This window comes from Otolemur garnettii, unplaced genomic scaffold (assembly GCF_000181295.1).
Source record: "Otolemur garnettii isolate 467f Iridium unplaced genomic scaffold, OtoGar3 scaffold00028, whole genome shotgun sequence".
NCBI lineage: Eukaryota > Metazoa > Chordata > Mammalia > Primates > Galagidae > Otolemur > Otolemur garnettii.
This window is the reverse complement of record NW_003852423.1, coordinates 12,357,561-12,375,560: the sequence shown is the minus strand read 5'-3', so window position 1 is coordinate 12,375,560 and position 18,000 is coordinate 12,357,561. Positions and strand designations below refer to the sequence as shown.

Here is an 18,000-nt window from a genome sequence, read left to right as displayed (position 1 = left end):
ACATATCCACTAGGATGGCCAAAATTAAAAAGACTGACACCACCAAGTGCTGGCAATAATGTGGTGAAATTCCAATCCTCATATATTAATGTACTGTGGGTGGGAATATAAAATGGCACAGCCACTCTGAACAAGAGTTTGGCAGTAACTTCAAAACAAACACCATATGACTCAGTAATTTCACTCCTACATATTTATTGAAGAGAAATGAAATCACATGTTCATACAAAGACTTATATACAAATGTTCATGGCCATTTATTCATAATAGCCCCAAACTGGAAATAGCCCAGGTAGCCACTAATAGGAAAATGATAACGAACTATATTCATATAATGAAATATAAGTACTGATTCAAGCAATAGTGATGCTTCTCACAGACACTATCTTAGCAAAACAAGACTTAAACAACTAAGTACATACCGACTGATTGCATCTAATGTACAGTGACACAAGCAGATCAATGGCTGCCTAAGGCTTAAGGTAAATGGGAACTGATGTAAGGTAACTTGTGAGTGGTCATGAAAACGGTCTCTATTTTGGTTGTGATGACAGTTACACATGTGTATGTTTGCCCAAATTCATCAGATTGTGCACTCATAATGGGTATTTTTTTGTTAGGTGTAAATCATAGTAAAGATGCTTTCTAAAAGCAGTGGAGGAAAAATTTGATTAGTAATAGTAGAATGCTTGGCTCAGTGCCTGTAGCTCAGTGGTTAGGGTGCCAGCCACATATACTGAGGCTGGTAGGTTCAAACCCAGCCTGAGACTGCTAAACTACAATGACAATGGCAACAACAACAAAAAATAGCTAGGCGTTGTGGCAGGTGCCTGTAGTCCCAGCTACTTGCGAGGCTGAGGCAAGAGAATTGCTTAAGTCCAAGAGTTAGAGGTTGCTGTGACTCCACAGCACTCCATTGAGGGTGACATAGTGAGACTCTACCTCAAAAAAAAAAAAAGAAAAGAAAAAGAAATAGTGGAATATCATTCTTACTGAGGAAACAGGTCTCTAAAAATGCAAACAAGTTAAATCTGCTTCTGGCTGGCTCTACTGCATCCCAGTGCTTGTAGTACTGTCACCTGCTTTCACTTGTTTTAGTGGCATTGACACATATTAGGGTCTGACATAAGGTATAAAACCTAATACCAGATGCACATTCAAATAACTTACAAACTTAAACCTTATATAAGATATGACACAAAAGCTTATTCAAGAACCACGTTTCAAACATCCATGTTATTTGTGTATTTGTTATACTACATGTAATTGACTACCAACCTTCTGCTAGGAATACTGAATCATAACCTCCATAAGGACAGGAACTACCTTTTTTCCCTCATCAGTGTATATTACAGTGTCTCAAAAAGTATCTTATTATCTATCAACTATTCAATAAATATGAGCTAAATGATTGAGCCAACACTTACACTCATTCTGTATTTACAGCTCAAATAACTCCTACATATTCTTTTTTAGGGTGAGAAGAACCATCATAACCCTAAGAATGAAAATCAGACTATAATTACATATTTAAGCCTTGGTAGCTTTCTAGCAATTGATATGAGTATAATAGAACACTACTTTTGAATCATTAAATGCTACATTTTTCATTCCTGCTACATTCCTTCCTTCATTTCTTGTGTTCCAGGTTGCTTATGAGCAACTTACTCAGTGGCAGTTGCTGCTTCAGGAGGAAGAGACGATGAGGATAAAAGATAAGACATTATTGCTCAGTCTTGAGTGTCAAACTCAATTTTCTTTAAATCCAAACAAAAAGAAAAGAGTCTGAAAGCCAAAATGTCTTTGCTTTGTCAGAGCCAAGTTCTAGGTGGCAGAAAGAACTTCTAGGAATCTACAAACTTTACTATGAAAAACAAGGATCAGAGCTTGACTGAATTAGGCAGCTTATTCTATAAACCTTGGAGTTAGGAAGAATGCATAATGATATCAGAGCAGTTTTCTCATCCAAAAAGAGTTAAGGGTTTGATCAAGTAGAAAAGAGAACTGAAGGGAACGCAGCTAGAGCTTAGTTGCCGATGTCTGAGACATCCATGGCACTCTTTCTTCTTCATGGGTTGATACTCTATTTTGGGGTATGTGAGAAAACCCGGAATAGGTTGTATACAGGCCACACAATAGACTCACAACAGAATAATAAACTCAATCTCTGGGTTAGGTCATACTCTTAATATATTTAATGAGCTGCTCTATATTCCCTTCCTCTCCTAAGTTGATCTAATGTTTAGCTAAGTGCTGAGAACCACTGGCTCACAAGGACTCCAACGCAGAAGTATATAATGCCTACCTTCCCAGCATGCAGCCAACCCTGATCTGCTGAGTCCATTCAGAGTGGCACTTAAGAACAGAATCTCAAGGCAAACTAGGGAGCATCTTTCTGAAAATGGCTTAGACTTGTCTACTGGTGCCACTTATGCTAGATTTTGAAGAGTCTCAGTTTACTGAAAGAGGCACTCGTGGACAACTTTAACAATTTAAGCACAGATGTAGTAGAAAGTCAACTACAGCTAGAAAGCCTGATAGATGCTCACGAAAATGCCCCCCACAGAATTAATCACAGGAGACAAATCTGACTACAGCTACTCATCAACACTGCTCACAATTCCTACTAACCACTTAGCTAAAACCTCAAAAACATACCAACTCCTACCTGTAAAATTAAGCAGTTACTCAAAGGCTTTGTGTCCTCATCAAAAACTGTAATCACATTAGCTCAGCACCTGTAGCACAGTGGTTATGGCACCAGTCACATACACTGAGGCTGCCAGGTTGGAATCCAGCCTGGGACAGCTAAACAACAATGACAACTACAACAAAAAAATAGCCAGGCATTGTGGTGGGCACCTGTAGTCCCAGCTACTTGGGAAGCTGAGGCAAGAAAATCACTTAAGCCCAAGAGTTTGAGGTTGCTGTGAGCTGTGACACCACAGCACTCCAGGCATTCTACCGAGGGCAACATAGTAAGACTCTGTCTCAAAACAAACAAACAAACAAAAACAAACTGTAATCACAATAAAAGCCAGTGCTATCTATCTGCAAATGAGCATGAACAGAACTCATAAGATCCTCTACCTTTTATTTCCAGCTCTTCATTAAAAAAATTAAGGAATGACTTCAATTAGTAACAATATAGGACAAGTTCTGCTCATGCACAGTAGTTAAATCAAGTGTGTGAGAACCCTAAGAGTCTTCAGGAAGTTGGAATTTCAAGGCCTTCAGAAACAGGTAAGAATAGACGGAATGGAAACATTTCCTAGCATCATCTGGGCCTGACCTGTACTGCAGCTACTGGTCACGTATGACTCTTGAGCACTTAAAAGGTAGCTAGTTCTGAATACAAACATGTTGCAGGTATAAAATACAAACAAGATGTCAAAGACTGAAGAAAAGAATGTAACATATCACTTGAAAACTTTTTATATTGATTATATGCTAAAATGATAATAGTTCGGAAAATTAAATACCTTTGGCCTTTGCAATATCTGAATCCCAACAACAGATGAACTGTATACCATTTGGGTTCTTTGATGAATATCATCTAAGTATCTAGATAATGAACAGCTTTAGCACTTACAAGTTTAACAGCATTTTAATTCAAGTGTTAACACACAACCGTGAAAGCTTCATTTGATAGTTATTTCATATTTTTCTGAAATATAAATTTATACTGCTAACACTATAAAGTCTAAGTTCAGTTACCTATTGTTTAGCTGGACATCAAATTAAAGCACTAAAATCTCAAACTGACTTAACTGGAAAGGTGTTTTTTGTTATATATTCTTTAAATCTCATAAAATAACACCGAATTCAAAAGTTCATGGAAAACATTACCATAGGAATAAGGCACTAAATGGCAGGTTTTAAAAGCCCTGTTTTACAATTATAGCATCATTAAGGTATAGCAGAAAAATTACTTTTACACATTTTATATTAGAAATCAATAATCCTATGGTGATATTTATAAATATAGGAGTTTTAACATCTTAGGATATATCACTTACAGATGTTATGTTTTGAATATTTGCACAAGCTTTGCTTCCTTTGGTCTAGGAAGTCTCAAGTTACCTATTAAGAGAACCTTTGAACCAATTTGGAGAAACCTATGAAAATGTGAATGGGTATTCCCACGAATATGTTGTATTAATTTAGGGAATCCATGTGGAAAACTGTCCCCTCGACCCACAAGGATAGCCCAAGGTTTCTGCTGTTTTTCCACAAATGAAAACCAAGTTTACCAGTCCCCATTTCTTGTCTTTTGCTAAACAGAAAAGTTCATCATGGGACTAATGGCAACCTGTAAGCCTAAGAAGTAACAAATCTCTTCTGGTCCTCCTCCCCTAGCCCAGCCCAACCCAAGTGATCTTAGCAGCTTCTATCAGGATAGCAGACTCTATCTTTCCTGAACTCTGCTTCCAACACTAGCATTACTTTTGCTGCCAGGAGCTGAGAAGACTCATAATGAGAAGAGTTATGGGGATCAACGAATCAAAGAGAAAACTTCAAGAATGCTTCTGAATGCATCTCAATATTTCATTAAACAAACCTGGGAAAGCACAGCCCCATTCCAAAAGGCAACTGGAGCTAAGGGAGAAAGGGGATGCCAGGAGTGGTCCAACTCAACCAAGCTAGATAAACTAGCTCAGTGTGTACTCTACTTACCATGCATTTACTGACTCTCCCAACAATGTAGGCAATGTTTGGGTCTAGACACCTCATGAACCCTAATAGATACTGCTACGGTTTAATGTCTGTCCCCTTTAAACCTCATGTTGAAACTTAATCCTCAATGTAACAGTATTAAGAAGTGGAGTCTTTAAGAGGTGATTGGGCCATCGGGCCTATGGCTTCATAAATGAATTAGTGGGTTATTACAGGGTTGAGTTAGATATCAAAACAGTGGGTCTGTTATAAAAGTCAATTTGTCCATCTCTCAAGAACCCCGTCGCATGTGATACTCTGTACTGCCTTGGAACTCTGCAGAGTCCCTACCAACAAAGCTTGAAAGCTTCATTTGATAGTTACTTCATACTTTTCTGAAATATAAATTTATATTGCTAACACTGTAAAGTCTAAGTTCAGTTACCTATTGTTTAGCTGGACATTGTTGAGCAAGGCCCTCACCAGATGCAGCCAACAGATCCTGAACTTCCCAGCCTCTAAAATTGTAAGAAGTAAATCTCCTTTACAAATTACCTGGTTTCGGCTCAGCGCCTGTGGCTCAAGCCGCTAAGGCGCCAGCCACATACACCTAAGGTGGCAGGTTCGAATCCCCAACCCGGGCCCGCCAAACAACAATGATGGCTGCAACCAAAAAAAAATGGCCAGGCGTTGTGGCGGGCGCCTGTGGTCCTAGCTACTTGGGAGGCTGAGGCAGCAGACTCGCTTGAGCCTAGGAGTTGGAGGTTGCTGTGAGCATGATGCCACGGCACTCTACCCAGGGGGATAGTTTGAGGCTCCGTCTCAAAAAAAAAAAAACAAAACAAATTACCTGGTTTCAAGTATTCTGTCATAGAAACAAAAAAAATACACTAAGGTAGACAGATAGACAAACACATACACACCTTGAATTCTCACAATGAGCTAATTAGTCCTGTGTGGCTTCTCTCTCCAGGCTCTGGCTCCCATTTCAGATCCAGCTCCTTCACTTTATTATTATGTTCTTTATGTCTAATTCTCCAGCAGAAACTCTTATCAGTGATCAGATTTCCCCAGGGAGACAATCCTCTAACATGTGAAAAAAGTACAACTAGAAGTTTACCTTGTCTTGTTTTCTCTCATGCCTAATATCTCAATGACTACTAAGTTGAGTCAATTCTATGGTCTACATCTTTAAGTTCTTTCATCCTTGCTTTCTCTATTGCCATTGCTTAAGTTCTGCCCCCTCACTATTTCACCTGAATTAGTACATATTTTCTAATAGGTCTCTCTGCCTCCCAACTCAGCCTTCTCTAACCTTAACTATAAATGTGATTATCATTTCCTCCTTAAAATCCTCTAATTATAGGATCTTAATCTCATTGCCTCTCTAGACAGAGCAACTTGGTAAGAGTGTCATGCTTTTCTCATTTCTTTATAAGCTTTCTGCTTAGGAATACCATTCCCAAACTTCCCATTTCATGTTCCTTTATTCATATCTCTAGAGCTACAATCTGTTTTTTCTTAAATTTAACCATTCTCTAGTCTACTTTGAGTTTATTAACTCTCTGTTGTGCCTCCTGTATCTATCACAGCATTTATTATTCTCTATTACATGCTTATTTACTTATTTGTTTCACCCACTAAAAATTAAGTTCCTAGAGGTCACCTGCTATCTTTTGTTTCTATGTTCTTGGTCCCTAACACTCCAATGAAGCAAGTAGTACTTAATGTATATTTGCTAAAAGAGTAAGGTCACTAGATTTTAGTGAGAATGAAATCAGAACCTATAATCTTCTCTATTATACCTCGGCATCTTTAAACACATTAGATGAGGTCTTAGAATATATCTCATGACTGGCAATAATAATAAAAATTATTCATAAATAGGCACAAATATTTCATAAATATTCATAAATATGTATACTGGCCATTAACGTTAAGTGTTTACTGTGTCTGGTATTTACATACATGTATTCTACCTCAGACTAACCAATATCTTTTATGTCATGAAACCTGTGCTTCAAAAAATTTATTACTCTGCTTTTGGAAACATAATAGAATATTGCTAAATATAATCTAAATTTAAAATGTTACTGATTACACACTAGATCATTCCTTCCCCAAACTTAACAGCTCTCCAATCATATATCAATTACAAAATTTATACATAGGTTTTATATTAGAAACGTCAAAGTACATCTTTAATTATGGTTGGGGTAATCAAGACAGACCTTTTTGTCCATTACTAGTACAGTCAGTCACTTCTTAAGTTATTACGGAATTTTAACTAATAACTCTGGATTCAATTTTGTGCGAATGGGTATACAAAAATAAAGACATAACATTAATTAATTTGTGTAATTTTCAGCATTCAGAAATTCTCAAGTTTTATTGTAATATTTTTTCAATTTCTAGACATAGGGAGGATATGACAAATTTCCTTAAAAGCATTTTTCCCTGTTTTTTCATTTCTAAATAATGGGATAATTTAGTAATATCATTTGGAAGTTTTATTTATCAAAATATTAATAATGAATTCTTCCATTTTAGTTTTGAATATTCTAATACAAGTTATTCCTACCACATTTTCTCTGTTTTTTGGGATTGATATTTTTGATACCTCATTTAACATGAAAATACTTTTGAATAGAAGAAATAAGAGATATTACAGCAAGAGTTGTGGAAACCATGAATAAAGCAATAGAGCTAAATACCTATTATTACCAAAATTTTCAACAAAATCCACATAAAAAGTTGTCACAAAGAAATAAAATGTAATGAACTGGTGTAATAAAGATCAATATCATCACTAAAGTTCAAAAATCTCTTTATCTCACTATAGGATCTGCTAACCATATTGTATACACACAGGTACTCGAGATACTTTTGACCCATAATGAATGTTTTTAAAGATTCTGGCACCAAGTTTACTGTATGAGATACAGACAGAACTTAAGTTTATCAAACATAAATCATCAGTGCCTATCAATTTTAATCTACCAAAGCAGCAGAAAGGCATGAGAATTTAGTAATAGGAGAACAATCATTTTTGGTGCCAACATTAGGGGTCAGACAGCTAATTGTTGAGGGCAGAGTTAAGAAACACAACAGTGGTTAACAGATACTGCAGTATCACTTAAAACGTTTCATCTATTTCTGGGATGTTAGTTATGCCATGCTGTTCTTTGTTTCTCTATAGACAAGCACCAAAAATCTATTTTACTATTAGCCATTGATCTAAAATTAACAATAGCTTAAATATCTAAAAATAAACCAATTTCCCTAAATACAGTAGGGTTGCATTTTCAACTAAAACTAAATATTAATATATCTGGTATTTTTCCAATGCCTTTTACTTTCCACAGAGAAGCTGACTTAGAGGACCACATAGTTCCCATTTAATACAGGAATTCTATGATTTAAAAAGACTATCCAGTTTCCTAGCTTGAGCATGTCATTCACAGAATATGGTACTCAAAGTATTGTTTGGATGAATTATTACCAAAAATGTTTTACCAGTTGTTCCTGAACATGACTCACTACTAGGGGTACACCAAGTAGCAATTTCAGATAAAGAAAACCAAGCAGCAATTTAGTTACAGAATGAAGAGACCTGGGTAGAAAAGAAAAGTAGACATAAAACAGATAATTTAACTAGTTAATCACAACATAGCAAAAAATAAATAAGCAGTTATATACTTCAGGAAAAAAGGGAATGCGCCAAAGACAAGATATTGGCATACTAGAGTTTTTTTTTTTTTCTTTTGTAAACCAAGAAAATATCTGTACAAGAACAAGGGCACATCACATTTAGTCACTGTCAGTACACAGTGAGTTACCTCAGGACAAATCAAAATTGCCTAGATCACTAGAAGACTTCCAGCAATTGAGTTTATCACTCAATTTAATAAACACCATTTACGTCTATGTAGTTTTACATAGTTCCCAACAATCGAATTTACATAGAAACTTCCTCTGTGAAAGAATAAAATGATTTATATACTATTATCAATGCATAGTGCAGATGTCAATTAAAAGATAAATTCAATTATTCTTGAATTTTGAAAAGCCCCAGAGTTTCATGCTGTGTTCAAATGTAGCTTATTACTGGGATAATTCCCTTCTTCTATTCACCAGGTTAGTACATGAAGTTGGGTACTATTCATACTGAATTTATAGCCTTTTTCATTTAAAGGAATATCCCTAATACCTTGCTATAAGAAATTAATTTAAATGATTGCCCTTAAAATTCACTATACCCAAACTTAGAAATATAGTTGTGAGTCAAATAAGCTTTGAAAAGGAATCTGCCATTTTTATTAACTCATTCTAACTAAAATCTTTGAAATACACATTGCAGATAGGCAGAGAGCATCCTCAGTCATTTTGCAGCTACATTCTAATAAAGTATCTAGTGGGTGAAAACTGAAGTAAATGAGTAACATTTACTTTTACTTTCCACGGAGAAGCTGACTAAAGGACCACATAGTTCCCATTTAGTACAGGAATAACATTTAAAAGAAATATAAGACTTGCACTAAGAAACCAAAACCTATATATTATGTAACATGACCTTTCTAATGTTGTTTTTGCTATCACAAAAAAATCAGTTATAAAAATCATTATTTATATTTTAATCACAATATTGCTCTTAAAATACAACCTGTAATCTGATTTGTAACCAGATCTGAAAAACGTATATTAAAACTATGCTTAGTCTATTTCTCTGGCAAAGAGCTGAAAAGTAAAACAAAATAATTTTACTTTCTTTTAAACATTCTGGCAAGGAAAAAAAAAGCCAGATCAAAGTAAGATGAGCAGTCAAAATTGGCAATAAATCCATTACGAACAAAGAATGGCACTAAAGTGAAATTTCAGAACATACTGCTCTCTATAAACGTACTGTGATCTTATTTGAAGACAAGTATTTACAAAGATTCTAGAAAGCTATAACCAACTTGATAACCTAGGCTTTTGATCTTTATCGTGTCCCCATATTATTTAGTTATCAGTAGTCTCAGCTAAATATTTAAATATCTAATATGATTTCATGTCCTACTTACACTATTCTAGTATTTGCATATAGATTCACAAATATTATGAGTGACATTATACAGAACATTACTTATAATATTTTCCAGAATAATGACTCTGACTTTGAATAGAAACTGAAGCATTTGGGCTTTAAAAACACTTTTTTTCTAATTTCTAAACTGTTCTTTTTAGGAAGTCATTGATGGAGATTTAACATAAAAAATGCTAACTTTTGCAAATTCTGGCAAAAAAGTGATTGCTATAAACAAACTTAAGTAAATACTGTTCTAAATGAATATAATCATCAAGTAGTACTTCACACTGCCAAACACTGAACTTTCTTTAAAATCATAAGGAGCTTCTATTGTAGCAGCTGCAGCACAGAACCTTATGACAAATGGGGTAAATTACCAGAGCATGGTGCAGGATAAAGAAGAAAAAGTGAACATAAGCCAATAGTTAAAAGAAAATAATAGTTAAAAGCAAACTATATCACAAAATCTGTGATAGAGAATACAGTTAAATACCATAGCTCTAGTCAGTCTCTTCCTTTAAGAACAGAAGACAAAATAATTCTTATTGCCATATTCCAATAATAGAAAACAAATCAACTATTCACATTCTAAGTAAGAGGTTTTACTTGCCAGGGCTGGGCAGGAAAGGATAAAAGCTTACAAAATTAAAAATGTGAAATAAAATAAATTCAAATTAAGATTTCATAACCACAGAAAAAAAACATTTCTAATATTTCTGTTGAGGGAAGAATATTTTCCATAACTGATTGAAAAGCACCTATGAAACTGTGCTGTCAGCTGTCACAATGGAGGTTTTGGATTCTTTTAGCAATTGCAGCATAACAAAAGGCATTTCACAGCATAACTTTAGAGAAAATGTTATCTGATCTAGAATGACACAGAAAGCAATTAAAAACTTTTTAATTATTTATAATACACAAATTTTTCTGGGTAGCAGCAATTGCTCCTGTACTTGCCCTTTCAAAAATATGAAACAGAAGCAATGAAGTAGGGGAAAAAAATTAGAGAAGAATAGCAGCATTAAATAAAAAAGCAAATTTTGAAATACTTTAAAGAGAGCTTCAAAAAAGGAAACAGTACTGTGCAGCTTTCAGTTATACCAAGTAAAGTGCACTACCTAGTCACTGACATTTTCCCTATGCTGAAAACAGGAAATCTACTTATTGGTATTTTTGATATTAAACAAAAAAGACACTCACTATTGTAGCCCTGACAGCTCTCTTCCAGTATTTGCAATCATTCAGATGTATTTTGTAGGACTATTTATTCACATAATTTTGTTTAACACATTTCTCTCTACATGAAACTGAATTTAAGACTCTTTCTATAACATTTTCAATTACAGAAATAACGTATTAATAAATTATAAATTAACAAAATCTTCATATTTGCTTTGAAAAAATCATTATCAAATGCTAACCAGATTATCCAGAAAAATGCAAATTGCTATAAATCTGGCATCCCAATTAAATTCTGATGTTTAAAAGTATACAAAATTTCCCTTGAATTATTCAAAATTCCACTCCAAAAAATTTTATTTTACCTTCTCCTTCTTAAGTTTACAACCTGCTTAACATTCTACCCAAATGTGGGAAAACTACCTGGAGAATGCAAAGCACAACAAAATCATGACATGAAAAGAACAAACAAAAAGTACCCGTTAAAACAAAGTTATTGTAGCTGGCAACACTTAAAATTTGCAATTTGTATTTTTTTAAAAAGTTGCATAGCTGCAAGATGATTCACTGCTGATTACCTGTTGACCAGTTTTATTTAAGAGAAAACAATATACTTAATGAATTGAAATTCAGTAGACAATTCTACATTTAATTAATTAAGATGTAATTATGTAACTTGATTTACTCTTTGGACTGCATTCTGATAATATTAAACCTTCAAATTAAAAATATTTGACATATTTTACCTTTCCCATATAGAAGTCTTATTTTTCACTCTTAGGGAAAAGAAAAATGGAAGAACTTGACATCATGGTCTACATTCAGAGAATGCTTTTACTGCTTGATTACATTTCTTGGTTTCACATTTAAGACTTTAATTTATAAGATGCAAATTATGTGGTTTTCAACTTACGAATAGATGAATGTAGGAACACTATGTTGGGGAAAATAAAGAGACCCCAAACTAAAAAACAAAACAGATCAAAACACAACTAGTTGCGCAGCTCTAGAGAACGTAATAAAAAGTAAATCAACTTTTAAATCAGTTAACTTTGGCGTCTGAATACAAAACGTTTATCAGTATTACCTATGTAGATGACTATTAAGGGATGTGCAGCATTTTCAAAATCCCTGTGTGTCCTTGATATGCATGTTTGGTACACTGAGTTCTGTGGTAACTGTCCTCTCCTCAGCAGGGTTTTTTTTTCCTATATGATTGTCCATCTCTGTATTACCAAGTCTCACAAAACTCAGACTTCTGGCTGAGTATGCCCACGTTTTGTTTCTTCAGAGACGTATCTTCTTATCCTCTCAGTTTTTTAAGCATCCTGAAGACAAGAAAACCTGTGTAATAACAGATAAATTTAGTTTAAACAGTGGTTTGTAATAGTAATATTAATCAAAATGTAACATCCGTTTCCCTATGACTATTTGCCATAGTTACTGTAAACTGTAAATCTCTTACTATTCCCAAAGCTTATATAGTGTGCTAAAGAACAGATTAAAACACAGAAGGACCAATTAAAGCTTAAAATAGTCCAAAAAAAATCAAGTACATAACAAACTCATTCCCCTTCCATAATAAAGACTATATCTAAGTAAAAATGCATACATACTTGTTTTTTTATTTTTGGGGTTTTTTTTTGCAGTTTTTGGCCGGGGCTGGGTTTGAACCCCCCACCTCCGGCATATGGGGCTGGAGCCCTACTCCTTTGAGCCACGGGCGCTGCCCATACTTAATTTTTTAATAATATCTTACCCAAATAACTAACAATTCCAAAGTAAGAAGAACAAACTATTTCCTAACTAATCAGGATTAACAAAATAGTCATGTATTTCTATTTGGAGTTGATTATTAAATTCTTATGCTGAAGGATAACAGAAATACTAGGCTTTGTTGCCATTTTAAAAATAGTTTTTAACAATACTGATTCCTCTTGAAATCCACGTTGTTAATGTAAGACTGCCTACAGTATACAAAGAATATATTTGACAAATAAGAGTAGTCAGGACAGAAGCAAAAAATGTGAAAGAGTTAAGATATTTCATATCCATAAATTCTTAAAAATGACTCTTCAAGGCCCCTAGAGTCAGATCTCATTGGTTCCGATTTCTGTGAGTGCTAAGCAGTTCAACCTGCTCTATACAGTAGACTAGCTGCAAATTCACCTTCTATATATAAAAAGGAAAAGAAAATGGTGACATGTAACAGAAGAAAATGAAAATGCTATATAAGACCAACAGACATATATATATTTTGACTATGAGATGAGATGTGTGTTCTACATATCCCAGCAGATCACTGTGACACTAAAGGAAAAATTTAGCTATTTGAATGATAAAAGAAAAACTTCCACACCATAAAAAAATTTACCAAATCTACATGAATGTGTGTTCCCTCCACAAATTTGTAAATTCCACTGTAAGAGTATTAAAAGGTGGAACTGCTGGGAGGTGATATGGTCAAGAGGACTCTGCTCTCATAAACGTGATTAGAGTTCCTATTAAAGAGGGTTAAGGGAGTCTGCTGCCTCTTTTGCCATGTGAGGACACACAGTAGGTACTGTAAATGAGGAAGGAGCTCTCAGGGGGCACTGAATCTGTTAGTACCTTGATCCTGGACCTTCCAGCCTCCAGAACTGTGAGCAATAAATTTCTGTCGTTTATAAATTACCTAAGGTGTTTTCTTATAGCAGCCCAAATGTACCAAGACAGACTCTAAATTTTAAAGATACCTATAGGTGAAGGAGACACGTTACTGTGGCATACAAAATACTATAATTGAAATTTCATTTTATTAGCATGGGATTTTAGGTCTTCTCTTAAAATGCTTCTATAATTTTAAGCACAGTTCATTTCACAGGCTCAGACACAAACTCACAATAAAGGCATTCCAACGCATTTTTCTCTTCAAAGAACCTTTTCCAACTATCAGCTTTTGAACCTTTACCACCAGTAAAAGGTTCAAAAGCTGATAGTCTTTTAATACTCTACAGCAGGCGTCCTCAAACTATGGCTGAAGGGCCACACGCAGCCTGCCTAGGACATTTATCTGGCCCGCTGGGTGTTTTTGCCACCGCTGCCTGTCTTGCTTAGCCGCCGACTCGTCCCGGGGCTCACAGTCCGGCCCTCCAACGGTCTGAGGGACAGTGAACTGGCCCCCTGTTTAAAAAGTTTGAGGACCCCTGCTCTACAGTTTACCAGGGCTTTCACATTTCACACAAACAGCCCTGCTTTTAATATGACAGAGATTTCACTCAATTGCAGTTATCATTTTAGTTGCTATGGCTGCTTTAAGTTACCTCAAATCTCTTTTGTCAATATTCTCATGTGCTGATCTTAAATTATCCTCATCAATAAAGCAATAGAATTCCTTGGGTATATTTATTACCTCAAGACTTACACTCTCAAGTTTAAGAGCAAAAGTTATTGAAATAAGAGCAAATTTAGGGATAGCACAGGACTAGACCTCAGGACATTAACTGCTCTTGTTCCCTGTCTTCAGTCTCAGCCTTCCACGTTGTCTGTTACTGTCGTGAGTCTCTGAACGCCTTTAGAAACAATTCCAGGATTAGCTAAAATGTTCTGCTCTGATGTAAGAATCCAGTGCTTTATATCATTTCTGCAAATCTTTTCATACATTTAAAGACAGCAACTAAGTTAATCTTTATTTTTTCAAAGCGAAATGATGCCATTTAATTGACTTCGTGAAATATGAAAAAAAGCAATATCCAAATGAGGTTATCATTTAATTCACTAAACATTTTCAGATAATACAAAAAAAATGAATAAGCTAAATCAGTAGAGCAAAACTATGCCTTATTCAGTCTTCAAACTCAATTCAATTTTATTTTTTGCCCATTACATAGACAAGCACTGCAGCACATGTTAAGGACATGCTAAGGTGAATGATTAAATTGAATGAATGAATCCAAGATCTAACTTTTAAAAGAAAATGCTCCTAATTAATCATAGTAAAATTGCTAAGAACAGTCCGTGCAGCCAGAATGCCTGGGTTAAAATCATATGTCCTCCAACAAAGTAGTTATTTGACCTTCACAAATCAAGTTTTATAAACTTTCTATACGTAATTTCTTCATCTGCATAATAGGAATAGTAATACTGAGCTCAAAAGATTGTTATACCAATTAGATGAGTCATTAACGAATATAAAATGTTGTAGAACAATATGTGGCACATAATGTTAAATGATCAGAACCATATTACCTAAGAACACAGCTGGGAAGTTAGGACAAGAATTTGATTCTATTGGCTAAACTGCATGACCTTGGACTCTTGATGCAACCTGCTTTTTTTACCCCGCTCCTTGATGAGTTTGGTACTACTCACTTCTTTAAAGTCATGGAACTTAACTACTCTGACCCTCAGGTTTCTCACTGGGAAAATAACATCATACGCGGGTTTTGTTTAGTGTTAAAATTAAATAAGCAAATGTGTTTTAAAATAACAAGAATGTAGCAATTTCTTGCCATATGACTCAGCAAGATTAAAGTTGTTTTTAATGTATTTTTAAATGTTTTCTATGTAGTAGCCTAATAAAAGTGTCAGAAAGTATGTACATGCATACATACATGCGCATGCTTCAATGAATAAAAACAAAGGTTAAGAATGTATAATTCAGAGTAATACCTTAAAAAGCAATTAAAACAACAAAAAGAAAGAATTACCTATAAAACCATTATCTGATGCTTAATCGGAAGGGTGCTCAGGGCAGGATCTATTTACTTCAAACCATTCATCTATGCAGCTAGAAAAGAACAAAATCAGAAAAATGAAATACATTTAATTATGTTTATCATCACAGCCACAATATAAAATGCTTACTTCTTGTCTTTAATATATCTTTGTAGAAAAAAAAAATCAGTTATTTTTAATGGTAATATGTGGCAAATGTAAGATAAGAATATATTTATTACATTTTAATTATTTTAAGCCATTAAGGAAAAAAATCTTTGCAAAATTATGCTATGAAGTACTTTAAAATTCAAACAAAACTATCCCCCAAGAGACAAGCTAAAAAACTATCACTTTACCAATATTCAAAATATAGTGACAAATTTAGATAGATATTTCTCTTTTTATTTTATTTTTTAGAGACAGAGTCTCTCTCATTTTATCACCCTCGGTAGAGTTCTGTGCATCAGAGCTCACAGCAAACTCTAGCTCTTGGGCTTAAGCGATTCTCTTGCCTCAGCCTCCCGAGTAACTGGGACTACAGGCACTTGCCACAACACCCGTCTATTTTTTTGCAGTTTGACTGGGGCTAGGTTTGAACCTGCCACCTCTGGCATATGGGGCCGACACCCTACTCTCTGAGCCACAGGTGCTGCCCATATTTCTCTTTTTATATGTATAAATGAATATAATAGTTATTTATACATATACCAACTTATTCGTTTCACCTATCAACATAATAAAAAATAGCTTTTAAATTTTAATCCTTGCCAAAATTTCATCACATTTTAAAGAGATCATATTTATGTATGATCATTAAATATTTATTTTAATTCTATCCCACCCTGCAATACAGTTCCTCAGTCACACTAGCCATATTATTTCAAATGCTCAGTGGTGACATGGCTCACAGCTTCTCTACTGGACAGTAGATACAAAATGTTTCCATCATCATATGAAGTTCTATTTTACAGAGCTATATAGGTCTTGAAAGGTTAAGCAACTTGCCTACCAGTGAGTTATCCTACTAGGATTCATACTGTTCAACATTTTCATTCATGAAATATGCCAAATTTGCATACGCCACAAAGCCACAAGGTTTGGCTCATATGCTGAAGGGCAAAATTAATATTTATCACTCTTCTATCCTGATACATGGGTTGGTAGGTGAAATTGATAGATGAAATTAAAAAGAGGTGAAGTACCTTATCCACCTTCTTTCAAATATCTTAATTTCTTCCTTTCCTTTCTCTTCTTTCTTTCATTTTTTGAGACAGAGTCTCACTCTGTTGCCCCAGACTAGAATGATGTCAGCTTAGCTCATAGCAACCTCAAACTACTAGGTTCAAGGGATCCTCCAGCCTCAGCCTCCTGAGCAGCTGGGTCTATAGGCTCCTGCCACAATGTGTGGCTAATTTTCCTATTTTTAGTAGAAATAGGGGTCTTGTCCTTGTTCAGGATGGTCTCAAACTCCTGAGCTCAAAGAATCCTCCTGCCTCAACCTCCCAGAGTGTTAGAATTATACGAGCCACTGTGCTGGCCTCAAATATCTAAATTTCTGTTGTCATTAAGACTTTTATTCTCTAAATAAATTCCCAATTTGGGGATGAAATTGTTTTCAGCCTGCTCTAGAGCTCTAAGAATGCCCTAGTCTACCAAAATACCTCTTAATATGAAGTACTTAGAATCAAACAAAATACTCCAGATGTGTTAATTCACATCTGAATAGCAGCTATGTATAACCTAAAATGGGTGCTTCTTATTTTAAAACCATGAACCTCTGGCTCATCATGAGAAGTAATCATTTAAAACCATAGGACCTTTTCATATGTTCTGCTATCAATCCATGTATGTTCCATTCTAAACTATTTTTATTGTTATGCTTCTCACAGTCCCAAAGGGAAATCATTCTTTTCATTCTTAGGCATTTTCTTACTCCATAACTGGATGTCTGTATCCTAAAACAACATATAGCACTGTTCTCATGTTTTAATTTTTATATAAATGCTACCATGAAATGGCATTACATCTTTTCTAATTTGCTTCTGCCACTCAATTTGTTTGAGATTTGCAATTGTTCGTAAGTAAATGTCTCATTTTGATATTTTCATTATGTATAGTATTCCACCATATTAAGTATGCCACAATTTATATATCCATTTTTTTACCAATGAAAATTTTCAATTATGCTATTAAAATTCTTTGAGCTTGCACCAGAATATAAATTTTTGATTTTTTTATTGTTTGTAAATTGGGGTCTTGCTATGTTGCTCAGGTAGGTCTGAAACTCTTAGTCTCAAACTATCTTCCTGCCTCAGTCTTCCAAAATGCTGGGATTATAGCCCCAGAACATAAATTAGTTTTGTGACCAATCACTGTTTCAAGTGACTTTTTTTCAAGAC

At 34.7% G+C, this 18,000-nt stretch overlaps 1 protein-coding gene across 1 annotated transcript in view; it reads right to left on the bottom strand.

Annotated features, from left to right (window-relative positions):
- Positions 1–10,602: 10,602 nt before the first annotated feature.
- ZNRF2 (zinc and ring finger 2) overlaps positions 10,603–18,000 on the bottom strand; it is a 98,531-nt gene continuing 91,133 nt past the window's right edge. The window contains exons 4-5 of the mRNA XM_003788548.2: positions 15,592–15,671; positions 10,603–12,247 (exon numbers count right to left, since the gene is read on the bottom strand). Of these exons, the coding sequence (XP_003788596.1) occupies positions 15,614–15,671 (58 nt within the window). The 3' untranslated portion in view covers positions 10,603–12,247; positions 15,592–15,613. The remainder of the gene's footprint in view (positions 12,248–15,591; positions 15,672–18,000) is intronic.